At 40.4% G+C, this 18757-nt stretch overlaps 1 protein-coding gene and 1 long non-coding RNA gene across 4 annotated transcripts in view; one reads left to right on the top strand and one right to left on the bottom strand.

Moving 5' to 3' along the window:
• The window catches only part of LOC133536435 (chondroitin sulfate proteoglycan 4-like), a 58365-nt gene extending 41429 nt beyond the window's left edge, over positions 1–16936 (top strand). For both annotated transcript variants that reach the window (XM_061876956.1, XM_061876955.1), the window contains 4 exons: positions 612–951; positions 5868–6020; positions 6104–6685; positions 15807–16936. In XM_061876956.1, the coding sequence (XP_061732940.1) occupies positions 612–951; positions 5868–6020; positions 6104–6685; positions 15807–16838 (2107 nt within the window). In that variant the 3' untranslated portion in view covers positions 16839–16936. The remainder of the gene's footprint in view (positions 1–611; positions 952–5867; positions 6021–6103; positions 6686–15806) is intronic.
• The window catches only part of LOC133536437 (uncharacterized), a 141219-nt gene that overhangs the window by 48806 nt on the left and 73656 nt on the right, over positions 1–18757 (bottom strand). For both annotated transcript variants that reach the window (XR_009802461.1, XR_009802462.1), the window contains exon 2: positions 664–823. This is a non-coding gene — a long non-coding RNA (uncharacterized LOC133536437). The remainder of the gene's footprint in view (positions 1–663; positions 824–18757) is intronic.

The following is an 18757-nucleotide window of genomic DNA, read 5'->3' as shown; positions in this document are numbered from 1 at the left end:
TCCACTTTATTTATATAGCACATTTAAACAACAATAACGTTTCCAAAGTGCTGCACAGCCATGTTAAAAACAATATTAAAAAAAACAAAAAAAAAACAATATTATGCTCCACCAATGACTGAATAAAACAAAAAATAAATAAAAATAAAACCAATAAAAACAAATATGATTAAAAACTATTTTAAAGGGTAAAATCAATCAAAACAGTAAAATAAAAATCAAAGTGTATAAAAAACACAGAGCACAACAGAGGACAGAGGACCACACAACTCACGTAGTGTTAAAAGCCAAAGAATAAAAGTGGTCATCATTTATTCTCTACAAAAAAACCTACCGTAAAAGGAAAAAAAATCTACGACGGAATGACAGACAGAAATACCCATTTTTTATACATATATAGATTTATTTATTAAAGGTAAATTGAGCAAATTGGCTATTTCTGGCAATTTATCTAAGTGTGTATCAAACTGGTAGCCCTTCACATTAATCAGTACCCAAGAAGTAGCTCTTGGTTTCAAAAAGGTTGGTGACCCCTGATTTAGACACTTCCATAGAGAGATACTGTACATAAGTGTCCTTAGATGCTCTACGTTTTTTTTTTTTTCCAAAAGGGAACAACCGGATTTTTCACAGATTACATTGAACAAATTTGGCATCACTTACATCCACGATGACTCTGAGACCACGAGTGACAGCTTCACTTTCCGGGCCTGGGTGGTTCCTCTTGATGCCTCCTCCTCCTCCTCATCTCCGTTTTACTCAGCTTCCTCCTCCCTTCCATCGTTGGACTTAGTGTCTCATCGCCACGTCAAGGACAGCCTGGCTGTGACGGAGACATTTAACATTACGGTAACGCCGGTCAACGACCAGCCTCCAATGAATAGGAATAGACCCCCGACTTTGAAGGTTGTCGTTGGAGAGAGGGTCATTCTCGGACCAGACAATCTGCAGGTGATAATATTTTCTCAATGTTTGTCTTAACCCATGTGCAACTTTAAGATTGAATACACACACTTACTCTCAGGATCCAACAGGGACCTGCTCATAAAAGTGTCATAAGTCATCAATCAATTATTTGTCTTTTTACTTTCAACGCTTGAAAGCTTAAAACTTCCGATCTATCTTTTGATATGAACTGTTTTATTATCCTTTACTCTTTTTTTTATGTTTTATGGCACTCTGGTCAAAAAAAAAACATGTTTCTTTTACAAACACCGTTTCCATATGAGTTGGGAAATTGTGTTAGATGTAAATATAAACGGAATACAATCATTTGCAAATCCTTTTCAACCCATATTCAATTGAATGCACTACAAAGACAAGATATTTGATGTTCAAACAAATAATAATTAACTTAGAATTTCATGGCTGCAACACATGCCAAAGTAGTTGGGAAAGGGCATGTTCAACACTGTGTGACATCACTTTTTCTTTTAACAACACTCAATAAACGTTTGGGAACTGAACTGAGGAAACTAATTGTTGAAGCTTTGAAAGTGGAATTATTTACCATTCTTGCTTGATGTACAGCTTAAGTTGTTCAGCAGTCTGGGGTCTTGTTGTCGTATTTTACGCTTCATAATGCGCCACACATTTTCAATGGGAGACATGTCTGGACTGCAGGCGGGCCAGGAAAGTACCTGCACTCTTTTACTACGAAGCTACGCTATTGTAACACATGGCTTGGCATTGTTTTGTTGAAATAAGCAGGGGCGTCCATGATAACGTTGCTTGGATGACAACATATGTTGCTCCAAAACCTGTATGGACCATTCAGCATTAATGGTGCCTTCACAGATGTGTAAGTTACCCATGCCTTGGGCACTAATACAGCCCCATACCATCACAGATGCTGGCTTTTGAACTTTGCGCCTATAACAATCCGAATGGTTATTTTCCTCTTTTTTCCGGAGGACACCACGTCCACAGTTTTCAAATATAATTTGAAATGTGGACTCGTCAGACCACAGAACACTTTTCCACTTTGCATCAGTCCATCTTAGATGAGCTCGGGCCCAGAGAAGCCGGCGGCGTTTCTGGGTGTTGTTGATAAATGGGTTTTGCTTTGCATAGTAGAGTTTTAACTTGCACTTACAGATGTAGTGACCAACTGTAGTTACTGACAGTGGTTTCATGAAGTGTTCCTGAGCCCATGTGGCGATATCCTTTACACACTGATGTCGGTCTTTGATGCAGTACCGCCTGAGGGACCAAAAGTCCGTAATATCGTCGCTTATGTGCAGTGATTTCTCCATATTCTGAACCTTTTAATGATTTTACGGACCGTAGATGGTAAAATCCTTAAATTCCTTGCAATAGCTCGTTGAGAAATGTTGTTCTTAAACTGTTTGACAATTTGCTTACAAAGTGGTGACCCTCGCCCCATCCTTGTTTGTGAATTACTTAGCATTTCATGGAAGCTGCTTTTATAACCAATTTTTGCACCCTTTTGTTCCCATTTTGCCTGCACACCTGTACGATGTTCCAAATAAGTGGTTGATGAACATTACTCAAATTTATCAGTATTTATTGCCACCTTTCCCAACCTCTTTGTCACGTATTGCTGGCATCAAATTCTAAAGTTAATGATTATTTGCAAAAAAATAAAAATAATAAAAATTTTCAGTTTAAACATTGAATATGTTGTCTTTGTAGCATATTCAACTGAATATGGGTTGAAAATAATTAACAAATCATTGTATTCTGTTTATATTTACATCTAACACAATTTCCCAACTCATATGGAAACGGGGTTTGTACATTGGAAAATGATAAATATGCATTATTTCTAAAATATAAGTTGCAGAATGGAATATTTGAGGTTGGTTGATTGCAGCCTTGAATATGTCAATAATTAATGACAACACTGATTTTGATACAGTAGACAAAATATTTTTACAGTGCCTACTGAGCTAGAATGAGAAAGAAAGCATGCAAAACTTGGTTGAGGTTGTTGAGTACAGACAAGTCTTTTATGTACTGTATCTGTCATTTAGTGGTGACCCGGTACAAATGTTTTGGTACTGGTACCGGTACCAAAATGTATATTGATACTGTTCTAAATAAAGGGGACCACAACAAATTGCATTATTGGCTTTATTTTAACAAAAAAATCTTAGGTTAGGTTAAACATATGCTTTTCATTGCAAGTTTGTCCTTAAATAAAATAGTGAACATACTAGACAACTTGTCTTTTATTAGTAAGTAAACAAACACGGGCTCCTAATTAGTCTGCTGACGTATGCAGTAACATATTTTGTCATTTATACACCTAGTATTTTGTCTACATTATTAAGAACAAGTGGTAGAAAATAAATTATTAATTTACTTCTTAATGTACTGTTAATGTCTGCTTACTTTCTCTTTTAACATGTTCTATCTACACTTATGCTGAAATGTAATAATCACTTATTCTTCTGTTGTTTGATACTTTACATTAGCGGGTGTGGGGGACCAGTACTTTTTAGAGGCAGTATAGTACCTAATATGATGTTATGATCCGCTGCCCGGATCATATCATGTTCAGGTTTTGAGTCTTGTACTGTATTATGTTCTGCTAATGTTTGCCTTAGTTCCTGGTTGCACTTCCTTGTTTGATCTTGTCTCCATAGTTACTTATTAGTTTCACCTGCCACTTGTTTCTTGACGCGCACCTGCCTTGTGATTACTACCTTATTTTAAGCCTGCCTTTTCCGTTGATTCGACCTTGCTTTCTAGTTTGTGGTTCACAACAGTGACGACTCTGATTTGATCCCTTATTCCTGTTTGCAACCAGCTGGCTTCCACGCTAAGTATTTGTTTTTTTTCTAGCTCCCATGCTAGCGCTTTTGTTTTGTTTTCTAGCTCCCATGCTAGTTCTGTTTGTTTTGCCTTTTGTGCCTTGTGCAAGTTTTCTGTTTCATATTCTGATTTAATTTTAAATAAATCATCATTTCTTACCTTCATGCTGTGTACGAGCCCGACTGCATCAAGAGAAGAACGAACCCGCATCACGATGCCCCGCAATCGTTACAGTAGGAAGCAAGCTGGTTGCGAACAGGAATAAGGGATCGGATAGGCCTGCCTTTTCCGTTGATTTGACCTTGCTTTCTAGTTTGTGGTTCACAACAGTGACAACTCTGATTCGATCCCTTATTCCTGTTTGCAACCAGCTAGCTTCCACGCTAAGTATTTGTTTTTTCTCTAGCTCCCATGCTAGCGCTTTTGTTTTGTTTTCTAGCTCCCATGCTAGTTCTGTTTGTTTTGCCTTTTGTGCCTTGTGCAAGTTTTCTGTTTCATATTCTGATTTAATTTTAAATAAATCATCATTTCTTACCTTCATGCTGTGTACGAGCCCGACTGCATCAAGAGAAGAACGAACCCGCATCACGATGCCCCGCAATCGTTACAGTAGGAAGCAAGCTGGTTGCGAACAGGAATAAGGGATCGGATAGGCCTGCCTTTTCCGTTGATTTGACCTTGCTTTCTAGTTTGTGGTTCACAACAGTGACAACTCTGATTCGATCCCTTATTCCTGTTTGCAACCAGCTAGCTTCCACGCTAAGTATTTGTTTTTTCTCTAGCTCCCATGCTAGCGCTTTTGTTTTGTTTTCTAGCTCCCATGCTAGTTCTGTTTGTTTTGCCTTTTGTGCCTTGTACAAGTTTTCTGTTTCATATTCTGATTACATTTTAAATAAATCATCATTTCTTACCTTCACGCTGTGTACGAGCCCGACTGCATCAAGAGAAGAACGAACTCGCATCACGATGCCCCGCAATCGTTACAATAGGAAGCAAGCTGGTTGCGAACAGGAATAAGGGATGTGCCTTGTGCAAGTTTTCTGTTTCATAGTCTGATTTAATTTTAAATAAATCATCATTTGTTACCTTCACGCTGTGTACGAGCCCGACTGCATCAAGAGAAGAACGAACTCGCATCACGATGCCCTGCAATCGTTACAATAGGAAGCAAGCTGGTTGCGAACAGGAATAAGGGATCGGATAAGCCTGCCTTTTCCGTTGATTCGACCTTGCTTTCTAGTTTGTGGTTCACAACAGTGACGACTCTGATTCGATCCCTTATTCCTGTTTGCAACCAGCTGGCTTCCACGCTAAGTATTTGTTTTTTCTCTAGCTCCCATGCTAGCGCTTTTGTTTTGTTTTCTAGCTCCCATGCTAGTTCTGTTTGTTTTGCCTTTTGTGCCTTGTGCAAGTTTTCTGTTTCATATTCTGATTTAATTTTAAATAAATCATAATTTCTTACCTTCATGCTGTGTACGAGCCCGACTGCATCAAGAGAAGAACGAACCCGCATCACGATGCCCCGCAATCGTTACAATAGGAAGCAAGCTGGTTGCGAACAGGAATAAGGGATCGGATCAGGGTCGTCACTGTTGTGAACCACAAACTAGAAAGAAAGGTCGAATCAACGGAAATGGCAGGCTTAAATAAGGTAGTAATCACAAGGCAGGTGCGCTTCAAGAAACTAATAAGTAACTATGGAGACAAGCTCAAACAAGGAAGTGCAACCAGGAACTAAGGCAAACATTAGCAGAACATAATACAAAACAAGACTCAAAACCTGACCATGATATGATCAGGGCAGCAAATCATAACATAGTGTAAGATTCATTAGTATCGCGGTACTATACTAATACCGGTATACCATACAAACCTACTGTTATATTGTATATAACTGTCCAAAATTATTTTCACTGAATTTCAGAAATGTAATGCTTACCAAAGCTCTCAAAATTACGCATCATGATGGGCGCAATTACATCAAAACACAGCCCCAAGTGCTATGGTCTCACTTTCAGATTCATATGGTAATTAAAAGCAAACATTCCCTGTCTTTGCTAATGTTCTGTTGGCATCTACAAGAACAGGTTGAAGATCATGACACACCTCCAGAGGAGCTGCATTACCTTGTAATCAGCAAGCCCAACAACGGCTACCTGACGCTGGGTGAAAGGCCAGAACCGGTGACCTCTTTCACGCAGTACGACGTCAACCACGGCCGGCTGCATTTTATACAGCAGGTACAGTCAGTCTTCATGGAAACTTCCCATTCGTAATGTTTTAATTTTGAATATTGACATTTTCTTTACTTTTGCCCCACCAGGGCGAGCCTTCGACGGGAGTTTTCTACTTTAATGTAACTGATGGTCATCATCGTCCGCTCTACAAACTGTTCAGTTTGGAGGTAATTAAACCCTCCATTTTTACAGTTAACAACACCGGCCTGTCATTGGTTCAAGGCAGAACTGCTGTGATCCTGACAACCAACCAGCTCGCAGCTCAAACAAATGGTCAAAGTCGGGCCAACATAACCTATACAGTAACCACCCACCCCCGGCATGGACGCATTGCTATAAACGACCAAGAAGTCATGACCTTCCGCCATGAGGATCTCCAACATGGCCGTGTTGTCTATCACATGACTGAGCTCAGTGAATCAGAGGACAGCTTTCAAATCTCCATCTCGGCCACGGCACCGGGTGTCGAGTACGGAAACGTGACAGCACAGACGGTGAAGGTAGTCGTGCGACCTCTCATCTATTTACGGGAACCAGTGAGAGTCCCCAGCGGCATCGCCGTGAAACTGGGGAAAGCCATGATGGACGCATCCGAGCTGGCGAGAATCAGCAGAGCCGACCCGGTCTTTGAGGTTCTGGTTCCACCGAAACATGGCAAACTAGTCAAGGTATGGCTTCATTTTTTTTTTTTTTTTTTTTTTTTTAGAAAAGCAAGAATGTTCTTGTTTTTTGTAATAATTTCAAAACTAAGAATAGGTCAAATAAACAGGTTGATTGTGTACATCTACAAACCCCGTTTCCATAGGAGTTGGGAAATTGTGTTAGATGCAAATATAAACGGAATACAATGATTTGCAAACCGTTTTCAACACATATTCAGTTTAGCTCGGTTGGTAGAGTGGCCGTGCCAGCAACTTGAGGGTTGCAGGTTCGATTCCCGCTTCCGCCATCCTAGTCACTGCCGTTGTGTCCTTGGGCAAGACACTTTACCCACCTGCTTCCAGTGCCACCCACACTGGTTTGAATGTAACTTAGATATTGGGTTTCACTATGTAAAGCGCTTTGAGTCACTAGAGAAAAAGCGCTATATAAATATAATTCACTTCACTTCACAATATGCTACAACATGGGTGTCAAACTCTGGCCCGCCGTGTAATTTCATTTGGCCCTTGAGGCAATAATAAATTAACATTAGAGCTGGCCCGCCGGTATTATACAGTGGCGGTGCCGCTGTATCACCGTATTCAACGCTAATTTTCATACTTGCTAACCCTCCCGATTTCTCCAGGAGAATCCCGAATTTCAGTGCCCCCCCCAAAAATCCCCCGGGGCAACCATTCTCCCGAATTTCCAACCGGCGTGCCTTAAAGGTAGTGCTTTTAGCATCCTCTACAACCTGTCATCACATCCGCTTTTCCTCCATACAAACAGCGTGCCGGCCCAGTCACGTAATATAAGCGGCTTCTACACACACACAAGTGAATGCAATGCATACTTGGTCAACAGCCATACAGGTCGCACTGAGGGTGGCCGTATAAAAAACTTTAACACTGTTACGCCACACTGTGAACCCACACCAAACAAGAATGACAAACACATTTCGGGAGAACATCCGCACCGTAACCCAACATAAACACAACAGAACAAATACCCAGAACCCCTTGCAGCACCATCTCTTCCGGGACGCTACAATATACACCCCTGCTACCAACAAAACTCGATTTTGCATGTCACTATAAAGTTATATAAGCCCTGCTTGTTCAATATTAAATGCAAAACTTGTTTGGGTCCCTATTAAAATGATAAGTTGTTCGACTTTGGCCCGCGGCTTTGTTCAGTTTAGAATTTTGGCCCACTCTGTATTTGATTTTGACACCCCTGTGCTACAAAGACAACATATTTCATGTTCAAACTGATAAACATTTCTTTTTTTGCAAATATTCATTGTTTAGTTTTTTCCTGTATTGGCCCTCTGAATAGGGGTCGTCACTCAGCATGAAAGGAATTACTCGCCGTGCACTTTTTGCTTGTTTTATTTGGTACTATTGCAGCAACAGTTGCAGTAGCAGCAGCAGCAGCAGTAGTAGCAGGTAATAACCTAAAAGTAAACATGAACACAACAAAACAATGTATCTATTTTTGAATCATCATAATGTAAATATTAGACATGAATTATTCAACTGAACCATATTGTTGTCAACCATGATATGACATATTATCAATCACTGTGATTTTATCCTAACTTATTAATTTTAGCATTACATTTTATTATCATCATTCATTTATGTAATATAATGTTTTAAATGTGATCAGAATCATTTATAATGTCGCCATGATTCATGGACAAGCATACTAAAAAAGAAGATAAACAAAGGCGCTCTGTTTGAGCCACACATTACACATTTAAGGAGAACTACAGTAAAAAACTACAAATCCCATCAGCCAAACCAGGAAGTAAAGTGCCGGTATTTTCGAACTCAAGCCAAGAATAAACCTACTATCACTCAAATTCAGCCAGACACACACACAACGTGACAACACGCTAATACAACAGTTTTCAACCAACACATTACTGCTGTTGTACCTTTTAAATTAATAATTTTGCCGTTGTTGTTCAAAAGCTAAAACAGTGCGTGTTTGCTCTGGCTGTCAAACAGCCAGCCAGCCGCACAACAAACAAAAAAGAAAGGAAACGAGCAAACATGGGTTTTAAACAATAGTTCAGTTGATTTAACCAAGAAAAGTGGACATAAAATGAACTTACCAGTGGGGTATGCAGGTGACGAAGCCCGCTGTATTTTACCAAATGAACAATGACACCATTTTTAAAATCTACCCAAGTAGTCACCTGACAGTGGTAGCCACGCCCATCTTAAAACTCCCAAGCAAGCCCGCCATAAATACATATACACATAACAAATACACATAATAAATCCAACAATCATTAACTTTTGAATTTAATGCCAGCAACATGTGACAAAGAAGTTGGGAAAGGTGGCAATGAATACTGATAAAGTTGAGGAATGCTCATCAAACACTTATATGGAACATCCCACAGGTGAGCAGGTTAATTGGGAAAAGTTGGGTGCCATGATTGGGTATAAAAGCAGCTTCCATGAAATGCTAAGTAATTCACAAACAAGGATGGGGCGAGGGTCACCACTTTGGAAGCAAATTGTCGAACAGTTTTGGAAAAAAATTCTCAACGAGTTATTGTAAGGAATTGGGGGATTTTACCATCTACAGTCCGTAAAATCATCAAAAGGTTCAGAGAATCTGGAGAAATCACTGCACGTAAGCGATGATATTACGGACCTTTGATCCCTCAGGCGGTACTGCATCAAAAACCGACATCCGTGTGTAAAGGATATCACCACATGGGCTCAGGAACACTTCATAAAACCACTGTCAGTAACGACAATTGGTCGCTACATCTGTAAGTGCAAGTTAAAACTCTAATTTGCAAAGCAAAACCCATTTATCAACAACACCAAGGAACACCGCTGGGTTGGCTGGGCCCGAGCTCATCTAAGATGGACTAATGCAAAGTGGAAAAGTGTTCTGTGGTCTGACGAGTCCACATTTCAAATTATATCTGAAAACTGTGGACGTGGTGTCCTCCGGAACAAAGAGGAAAATAACCATCCGGATTGTTATAGGCGCAAAGTTCAAAAGCCAGCATCTGTGATGGTATGGGGGTGTAATAGTGCCCAAGGCATGGGTAACTTACACATCTGTGAAGGCACCATTAATGCTGAATGGTCCATACAGGTTTTGGAGCAACATATGTTGTCATCCAAGCAACGTTATCATGGACGCCCCTGCTTATTTCAGCAAGACATTGCCAAGCCACGTGTTACAACAGCACGGTTTCGTGGTAAAAGAGTGCGGGTACTTTCATGGCCCGCCTGCAGTCCAGACCTGTCTCCCATCCAAAATGTGTGGCGCATTACGAAGCGTAAAATACGACAGCGAAGACCCCGGACTGTTGAACGACTGAAACTCTACATAAAACAAGAATGAGAAAGAATTCCACTTTCAAAGCTTCAACAATTAGTTTCCTCAGTTCCCAAACATTTATTGAGTGTTCTTAAAAGAAAAGGTGATGTAACACAGTGGTGAACATGTCCTTTCCCAACTACTTTGGCACATGTTGCAGCCATGAAATTCTAAGTTAATTATTATTTGCAAAAAAAAATAAAGTTTATGTGTTTGAACATCAAATATCTTGTCTTTGTAGTGCATTCGACTGAAAATGGGTTGAAAAGGATTTGCAAATCATTGTATTCCGTTTATATTTACATCCAAAACAATTTCCCAATCCATATGGAAACAGGGTTGGAAGAAGGATGGATGGATGATTATGAAGCTTGTTCTACTTTTGCAGTTTTCTGTTCATAGTTTTGTCTATAATGTGAACAACGCCCGCTTTTTATTTTAGTCCTTTTTTTGGGTTTTGCACTGAAATGACATTATTTCGATTAAAAACAATGGCACTTTCTAAATATGTGTACATTCTTATATAAAACTAACCCAAGGGTGTCCAAACATTGTCCATTGAGGGCCGCACACTGAAAATCAATGTATGTTGGGGCTATTCCTAAATATTTAATTTTCACAACATATATACATTTTTTGGAAAGAAATAAAACAGGCCGGATGTCAGCAGAAAAAAATTGCTTCAATGAGGCGAGATTGACGGCACTGAGCTGCAGGTGGAACACTGGAGACAGAATCTCCTTTTTATTGGTCTTGAGCGTTTCATTTTCTTCACTTATTTAGGTCAAACACAGCGATACACAATAATTTATGAGGAGCAATGCGACAAATGATACAATTGAACTTGCATCATTTGTGGAAAATGTAATATTCAGTATTAAACATCACTCTATGTTTTCTAATAAATTATTAACACTAATAAATCCCATTTTTGCCAGGCTGTCCAAAAATGTCACTTGCTGTATGGTTTTTACTATAGCAAAAGTATAATATTATAACATTGCTTTGCCTTATTTGATTAGAAACAGGCTTTACTTAGGTTTTCAGACTGACACAGCATATTCACAGAGGGGAATGTTAAAGGCCTACTGAAATGAGATTTTCTTATTTAAATGGGGATAGCAGGTCCGTTCTATGTGTCATACTTGATCATTTCGCGATATTGCCATATTTTTACCTAAAGGATTTAGTAGAGAACATCGACCATAAAGTTCGCAACTTTTGGTCGCTAATAAAAAAGCCTTGCCTGTACCGGAAGTAGCAGATGATTACCACGTGACGTCACGGGTTGTGGAGCTCCTCACATCCTCACATTGTTTACAATCATGGCCACCAGCAGCGAGAACGATTTGGACTGAGAAAGCGACAGTTTCCCCATTAATTTGAGCCAGGATGAAAGATTTGTGGATGAGGAAAGTTAGACTGAAGCACAAAAAAAAAGCAGATGTAATTAGACACATTTACTAGGATAATTCTGGCAGATCCCTTATCTGCTTAATGTTTTAACAGTGTTTTAGTGAGATTGTAAAGTCATTCCTCAAAGTCGGATGGCTGCGGTGAACGCCAGTGTCTCTCAGAGAAGCCAAGGAGCCAAGCTCACAGCTGCCTTTTTTGACAGCTGCTGCAGGAGGTCCCATAATCCACTGATGTCTCCGGTAAGAGTCGACTTAATATCACAATTTTCCCCATCCAAAAACTTGCTGGTTGACGTAGACAAACATGTCCGCTTGACCGCTCTGTGTTAAAGCTTCACAACAAACAAAGAAACACCGGCTGTGTGTCGGTTGCTAAAGGCAGCTGCAATCCACCGCTTTCCACCAACAGCATTCTTCTTTGACGTCTCCATTATTAATTGAACAAATTGCAAAAGATTCAGCAACACAGATGTCCAAATTACTGAGTAATTATGCAATGAAAAGAGACAACTTTTAGCCGCAAGTGGTGCTGGGCTAATATGTCCCCTCCAACCCGTGATGTCACAAACACACGTCATCATACGCGTCATCATTCCGCAACGTTTTCAACAAGAAACTCCGCGGGAAATTTAAAATTGCAATTTAGTAAACTAAAAAGACTGTATTGAAATGTGTTGCAATGTTAATATTTCATCATTGATATATAAACTATCAGACTGCGTGGTCGGTAGTAGTGGGTTTCAGTAGGCCTTTAAATCAAAATTAACATTGTACCCTTATCTGGTGTCAAAAACAAATACACATGTTACAAATCAATGCATCAAAATCGTTTTTGTACCATGAACATCCATGTAGACCTTTTACCTTATTTATTCTGATGTTTTCTTCAAGAAACATTGTGTACATGTACAAGAGATTTATTAATGTCAAAGCAAGACATTTTTGCCAAGAACCCATTTGTAGAAGTTGTAATGTAAACACAACTTCTGTGCAGTAAATACAGTTCACCACAAGAGGTCAGTGTTGAATGAGTTCTTCAGCAGTGAATTCAATTGAATGTGTTTTGTTTATCCTGTTCAGTCCACACCACTCTAAACCAACTTTCTAGGTATAATGATTGATGATAAAATTAACTGGAAATGTAAAAAACACGTCAATAATGATTTAAGCAAAATTGATTGGCAACACTGAATTGGCCCTAGTGTGTGAATGTGAGTGTGAATGTTGTCTGTCTATCTGTGTTGGCCCTGCGATGAGGTGGTGACTTGTCCAGGGTGTACCCCGCCTTCCGCCCGATTGTAGCTGAGATAGGCGCCAGCGCCCCCCGTGACCCCGAAAGGGAATAAGCGGTAGAAAATGGATGGATGGATGGATGGATGTTCTTGACCAAAAATTACTTCATAGCCGTTACTGCTTGCTAGTGTTACCATATCTGAGTTATTGTGCAGAAATCTGGAGGAATAACTACAAAACTAAACTCCATTCATTAACAGTTTTACAAAAAAGGTCAGTTATAATAATACTGTACATAATGTTGGATATAGAGAACATTCAAACCCTTTATTCATTGAATCGAAAATACTGAAATTCCACGACATAGTGAATTTGCAAACAGCTAAAATTATGCACTAAGCAAACTACAATCTGCTATCCAAAAATATACAACAATTTTTCTCAACAATAGAGGAGATATATAATCTTAGAGAAAAATTGTATTTATAAAATTTATACGCACATACTACACTTAAGACCTTAAGGCATGGGTGTCAAACACTGGCCCGCGGGCCAAATTTGGCCCGATGTGTAATTTAATTTGGCCCTTGAGGCGATATCAAATTAACATTATAGCTGGCCCGCCATTATTACAAAGCAGCGGTGCCGCTGTAACACCGCAAGTTCTCACACTTGCCAATCCTCCGGAAGTTCAGTGCCTCTCCCGAAAATATCCGGGGCAAGCATTCTCCCGATTTCCACCCGGACAACAATATTGAGGGCTTGCCTTAAAAGTAGTGCTTTTAGCATCTTCTACAACCTGTCCTCACTTCCGCATTTCCTCCATACAAACAGCGTGCAGGCCCACTCGCATAATGTATGCGGCTATTACACACACATGAGTGAATGCAAAGCATACTTGGTCAACATCCATACAGGTCACACTGAGGGTGGCCGTATAAACAACATTAACACTGTTACAAATATGCGCCACACTGTGAACCCACACCAAATAAGAATGACAAACACATTTCGGGACAACATCTGCACTGTAACATAACATAAACACAACAGAACAAATACCCAGAACCCCTTGCAGCACTAACTCTATCGGGACGCTACAATATATTTTGATATTTACCTCAGAAGGCTGCAAATAGAAAAGAGGCATTAAATTTGTATTTAAATTTTATTTGACATGCCATTTATATTTTTCAATTATTATTATTATTATTTAAAACTCGATTTTGCATGTCACTATAAAGTTATATAAGCCTTGCTTGTTCAATGTTCAATGCAAAACTTGTTTGGATCCCTATTAAAAGGTTCATTTGTTCAACCTTGGCCCGCTGCTTTGTTCAGTTTTAAATTTTGGCCCACTCTGTATTTGAGTTTGACACCCCTGCCATAGGTTATCAGTATGTGAAATTAAATTGTAGAATGGATTTAGCAAAGAAATCAAACAAAGTACTAATATGATCCACTTCAAGAAACTCTTCAAACTTTAAGTTTTACAAAGTACAAAGAAGAAAAACCATGATAAACATTCTGAATGTATTTTATCCATCCATTCATTTTCAAAACAATCTTATTCATCTCACCGGATGAAATATAACTTACTTCACTAATTTAGTTAAAATCACAAAGGTTTTAATGTTATTACTTATGGAGTATATTGTGAATAAATTGAGGACAGGAAGTGAACAAACGTTTTAGCAACTGCTATGTAAAGGCAAAGGGGTATGATTTAATAAGCTCTGCTTCTTCCAACTCCTTTTTGAAACATGTTGAATAGAGAAACTGGAAATTGTGATGTATCATGTTGTATGCATGCATGTGTGATATACAGCGGGGCAAAAAAGTATTTAGTCAGCCACCGATTGTGCAAGTTCTCCCACTTAAAATGATGACAGAGGTCTGTAATTTTTATCATAGGTACACTTCAACTGTGAGAGACAGAATGTGAAAAGAAATCCAGGAATTCACACTGCAGGAATTTTAAATAATTTATTTGTAAATTATGGTGGAAAATAAGTATTTGGTCAACCATTCAAAGCTCTCACTGATGGAAGGAGGTTTTGGCTCAAAATCTCACGATACATGGTCCCATTCATTCTTTCCTTAACACGGATCAATCGTCCTGTCCCCTTAGCAGAAAAACAGCCCCAAAGCATGATGTTTCCACCCCCATGCTTCACAGTAGGTGTGGTGTTCTTGGGAAGCAACTCAGTATTCTTCTTCCTCCAAACACGACGAGTTGAGTTTATACCAAAATGGATACATGGATGATACAGCAGAGGATTGGGAGAATGTCATCTGGTCAGATGAAACCAAAATAGAACTTTTTGGTATAAACTCAACTCGTCGTGTTTGGGAGGAAGAAGAATACTGAGTTGCATCCCAAGAACACCAAACCTACTGTGAAGCATGGGGGTGGAAACATCATGATTTGGGGCTGTTTTTCTGCTAAGGGGACAGGACGATTAATCCGTGTTAAGGAAAGAATGAATGGGGCCATGTATCGTGAGATTTTGAGCCAAAACCTCCTTCCATCAGTGAGAGCTTTAAATGGTTGACCAAATACTTATTTTCAAACATAATTTACAAATAAATTATTTAAAATTCCTACAATGTGAATTCCTGGAATTTTTTTTCACATTCTATCTCTCACAGTTGAAGTGTACCTATGATGAAAATTACAGACCTCTGTCATCATTTTAAGTAGGAGAACTTGCACAATCGGTAGCTGACTAAATACTTTTTTGCCCCACTGTGTGTATATATATATATATATATATATATATATATATATATATATATATATATATATATATATATATTCATCCATTTTCTACCGCTTATTCCCTTTTGGGGTCACGGGGGGCGCTGGCGCCTATCTCAGCTACTATCGGGCGGAAGGCGGGGTACACCCTGGACAAGTCCCCACTTCATCGCAGGGCCAACAAAGATAGACAGACAACATTCACGCTCACATTCACACACTAGGGCCAATTTTAGTGTTGCCAATCAACCTATCCCCAGGTGCATGTCTTTGGAAGTGGGAGGAAGCCGGAGTAGCCGGAGGGAACCCACGCATTCACGTTATATATATATACACACACACATATTTGTACTTTGTAATATTGTGCTTGCATGTATGCAGATGACCTATGACCCCAACAGAGCATCAGAGGTCCTGAAGTCCTTCACATTCCGAGACGTGGTGCAAGGACGCGTCGCCATCGAGGAGACTCTGAGCGACGACGACGATCAAACCCAAAGTAACGAATCGGCGCTCACAATTGGCCACGCCCCCGCCACGCCTCTCAACGACTCTTTCGTCTTCCTGCTGAAGGCTGGCAATGTCCAACCAGCGAAAGGTGAGCTTCACTTCACCATCTTACCTCATCACCAGATGCACCACGCTCCGCCCGGTGGGAATAAAGCGGACGTGGCGAGCAACGAACACAAGACGACACGGAGCAAGATCGCCGCGGGAGGGACGGTGGGAGGGGGGCGGACGCACGGCAGGGTGGAAATGGGTGTGCACCCTCACGTCCTAACGCACAAGAACCACAATAAGACACATCATAGAGTGAGGCCTCACAACCGCATAGCAAACCACACGCACGGCGGGAATCATGGCAGCCGGTCAAAGTCCAGCCCCCCTCCGGCCGAGCCACATCCCCCTGGCATGCACCCCGTTCAGGTGGCGGTCCTCCCTCGACCTGCCTCGGACCCTCTGCTCATCATCCTGCCTCTGCTGGCATGTCTGCTCCTCATCGTGATCCTGGTGGTGTTGATCCTGGTGTTGCGTCACCGCAGAGAGAAACAGGCCAGGATGCGCCTCCTGCAGGAGCTCGCTGCTGTGCAGTTACCCGCCGAGGGCAGCCCGTATTCGGGCGGGCCGGAGCGAAGCGTGGCTATGCCCTCGGTGGTGGTCACCCCGCTTCGTACGGCCAGCTGCCCCGCCTCTCCCGGGGCGCCCATAGGCTCCAGGAGGCGCAGTCTGGCCCCAGGGATGACCTTCTGGGGACCGTTTGATGCTGAGGCTTCGAGTAGTGATGAGAATATTGGAGGTCGGGAAAGAGAGAACACTTTTGGTAGAAATTCGTTACCAGCCATTTCTGTAGCGTTCAAGTCCTCTCGTCGATCTAAGCCCCCCACGCTTAAAGACAGCCAGTATTGGGTTTGATTGATCGGAATAAAATACGAACTGTGCCTTAGAGGTGTGCACTATTTACTGCTGTATAGGAGGCATATATACACTGGGGCAAAAAAGTATATAGTCAGCCACCGATTGTGCAAGTTTTCCCACTTAAAATAATGACAGAAGTCTGTAATTTTCATCATAGGTACACTTCAACTGTGAGAGACAGAATGTGGGAAAAAAATCCAGGAATTCACATTGTAGGAATTTATTTGTAAATAAGTATTTGGTCAACCATTCAAAGCTCTCACTGATGGAAGGAGGTTTTGGCTCAAAATCTCACGATACATGGCACCATTCATTCTTTCCTCAACACGGATCAATCTTCCTGTCCCCTTAGCAGAAAAACAGCCCCAAAGCATGATGTTTCCACCCCCATGCTTCACAGTAGGTATGGTGTTCTTGGGATGCAACTCAGTATTCTTCTTCCTCCAAACACGACGAGTTGAGTTTATACCAAAATGGATACATGGATGATACAGCAGAGGATTGGGAAGAACGTCATGTGGTCAGATGAAACCAAAATAGAACTTTTTGGTATAAACTCAACTCGTCGTGTTTGGAGGAAGAAGAATACTGAGTTGCATCCCAAGAACACCAGACCTACTGTGAAGCATGGGGGTGGAAACATCATGCTTTGGGGCTGTTTTTCTGCTAAGAAGACAGGACGATTGATCCGACATAAAGAAAGAATAAATTAGCCAAAACCTCCTTCCATCAGTGAGAGCTTTGAATGGTTGACCAAATACTTATTTTCCGCCATAATTTACAAATAAATTCTTTAAAATTCCGACAATGTGAATTCCTGGATTTTTATTTCACATTCTGTCCCTCACAGTTGAAGTGTACCTATGATGAAAATTACAGACCTCTGTCATCATTTTAAGTGGGAGAACTTGCACAATCGGTGGCTGACTAAATACTTTTTTGCCCCACTGTATATACTATGAACAACTTCAGGTCTTAATGATCCGTTTTGATTGAACCACATGTTAAGAAACACAACCAATATGAAACCCCAACAATAAAATTGGTAAATGATAGTAGTTGAGCATTTGTAGAGGCAGAATGTCTGCACTGGATTGTGCCTAATAAAGCGTCCTGTGGGCTAAATTCAAAATGTGTTGCAGCAATATGCAATCAATGCGATCAAGTGTTTGCTTGTTTTTAATGTCCTTTGCTATGTCTTATTGCTTTGGAACAAATACGTATAATATAAATAGGTTAATTTATTTACTGTATTATGGATAATGCTTAAAGGCCTACTGAAATGAGATTTTCTTATTTAAACGGGGATAGCAGGTCCATTCTATGTGTCATACTTTTGCGATATTGCCATATTTTTGCTGAAAGGATTTAGTAGAGAACATCTTCGCAACTTTTGGTCTCTACTAAAAAAGTCTTGCCTTTACCGGAAGTAGCAGACGATGACGTCACCGGTGTGAGGGCTCCTCACATCCTCACATTGTTTATAATGGGAGCAAGAGCTATTCGCACCGAGAAAACGACAATTTCCCCATTAATTTGAGCGAGGATAAAAGATTTGGGGCTGAGGATATTGATAGCGAAGGACTAGAAAAAATAAATAAATAAATAAAGTAAAAAAAAAAAAAAAGGCGATTGTATTGGGAGCGATTCAGATGTTTTTAGACACATTTACTAGGATAATTCTGGGAAATCCCTTATCTTTCTATTGTGTTGCTAGTGTTTTAATGAGTTAAATAGTACCTGATAGTCGGAGGGGTGTGTCCACGGGTGTGTTGACGCCAGTGTCTTAGGGAAGTCACGGCAGCTGCATGGAAGGCGCGCAAGCTTCGCAGATCTCCGGTAAGAGGCGACTTTTTACCACAATTTTTTTCACCGAAACCTAACGGTTGACAAGTGTTTGGGAACCATGATCCCTT

This window comes from Nerophis ophidion, linkage group LG17, assembly GCF_033978795.1.
Source record: "Nerophis ophidion isolate RoL-2023_Sa linkage group LG17, RoL_Noph_v1.0, whole genome shotgun sequence".
Classification (NCBI taxonomy): domain Eukaryota; kingdom Metazoa; phylum Chordata; class Actinopteri; order Syngnathiformes; family Syngnathidae; genus Nerophis; species Nerophis ophidion.
Note: the sequence above shows the minus strand (reverse complement) of the source record. Positions and strands in the feature narration are given on the sequence as shown.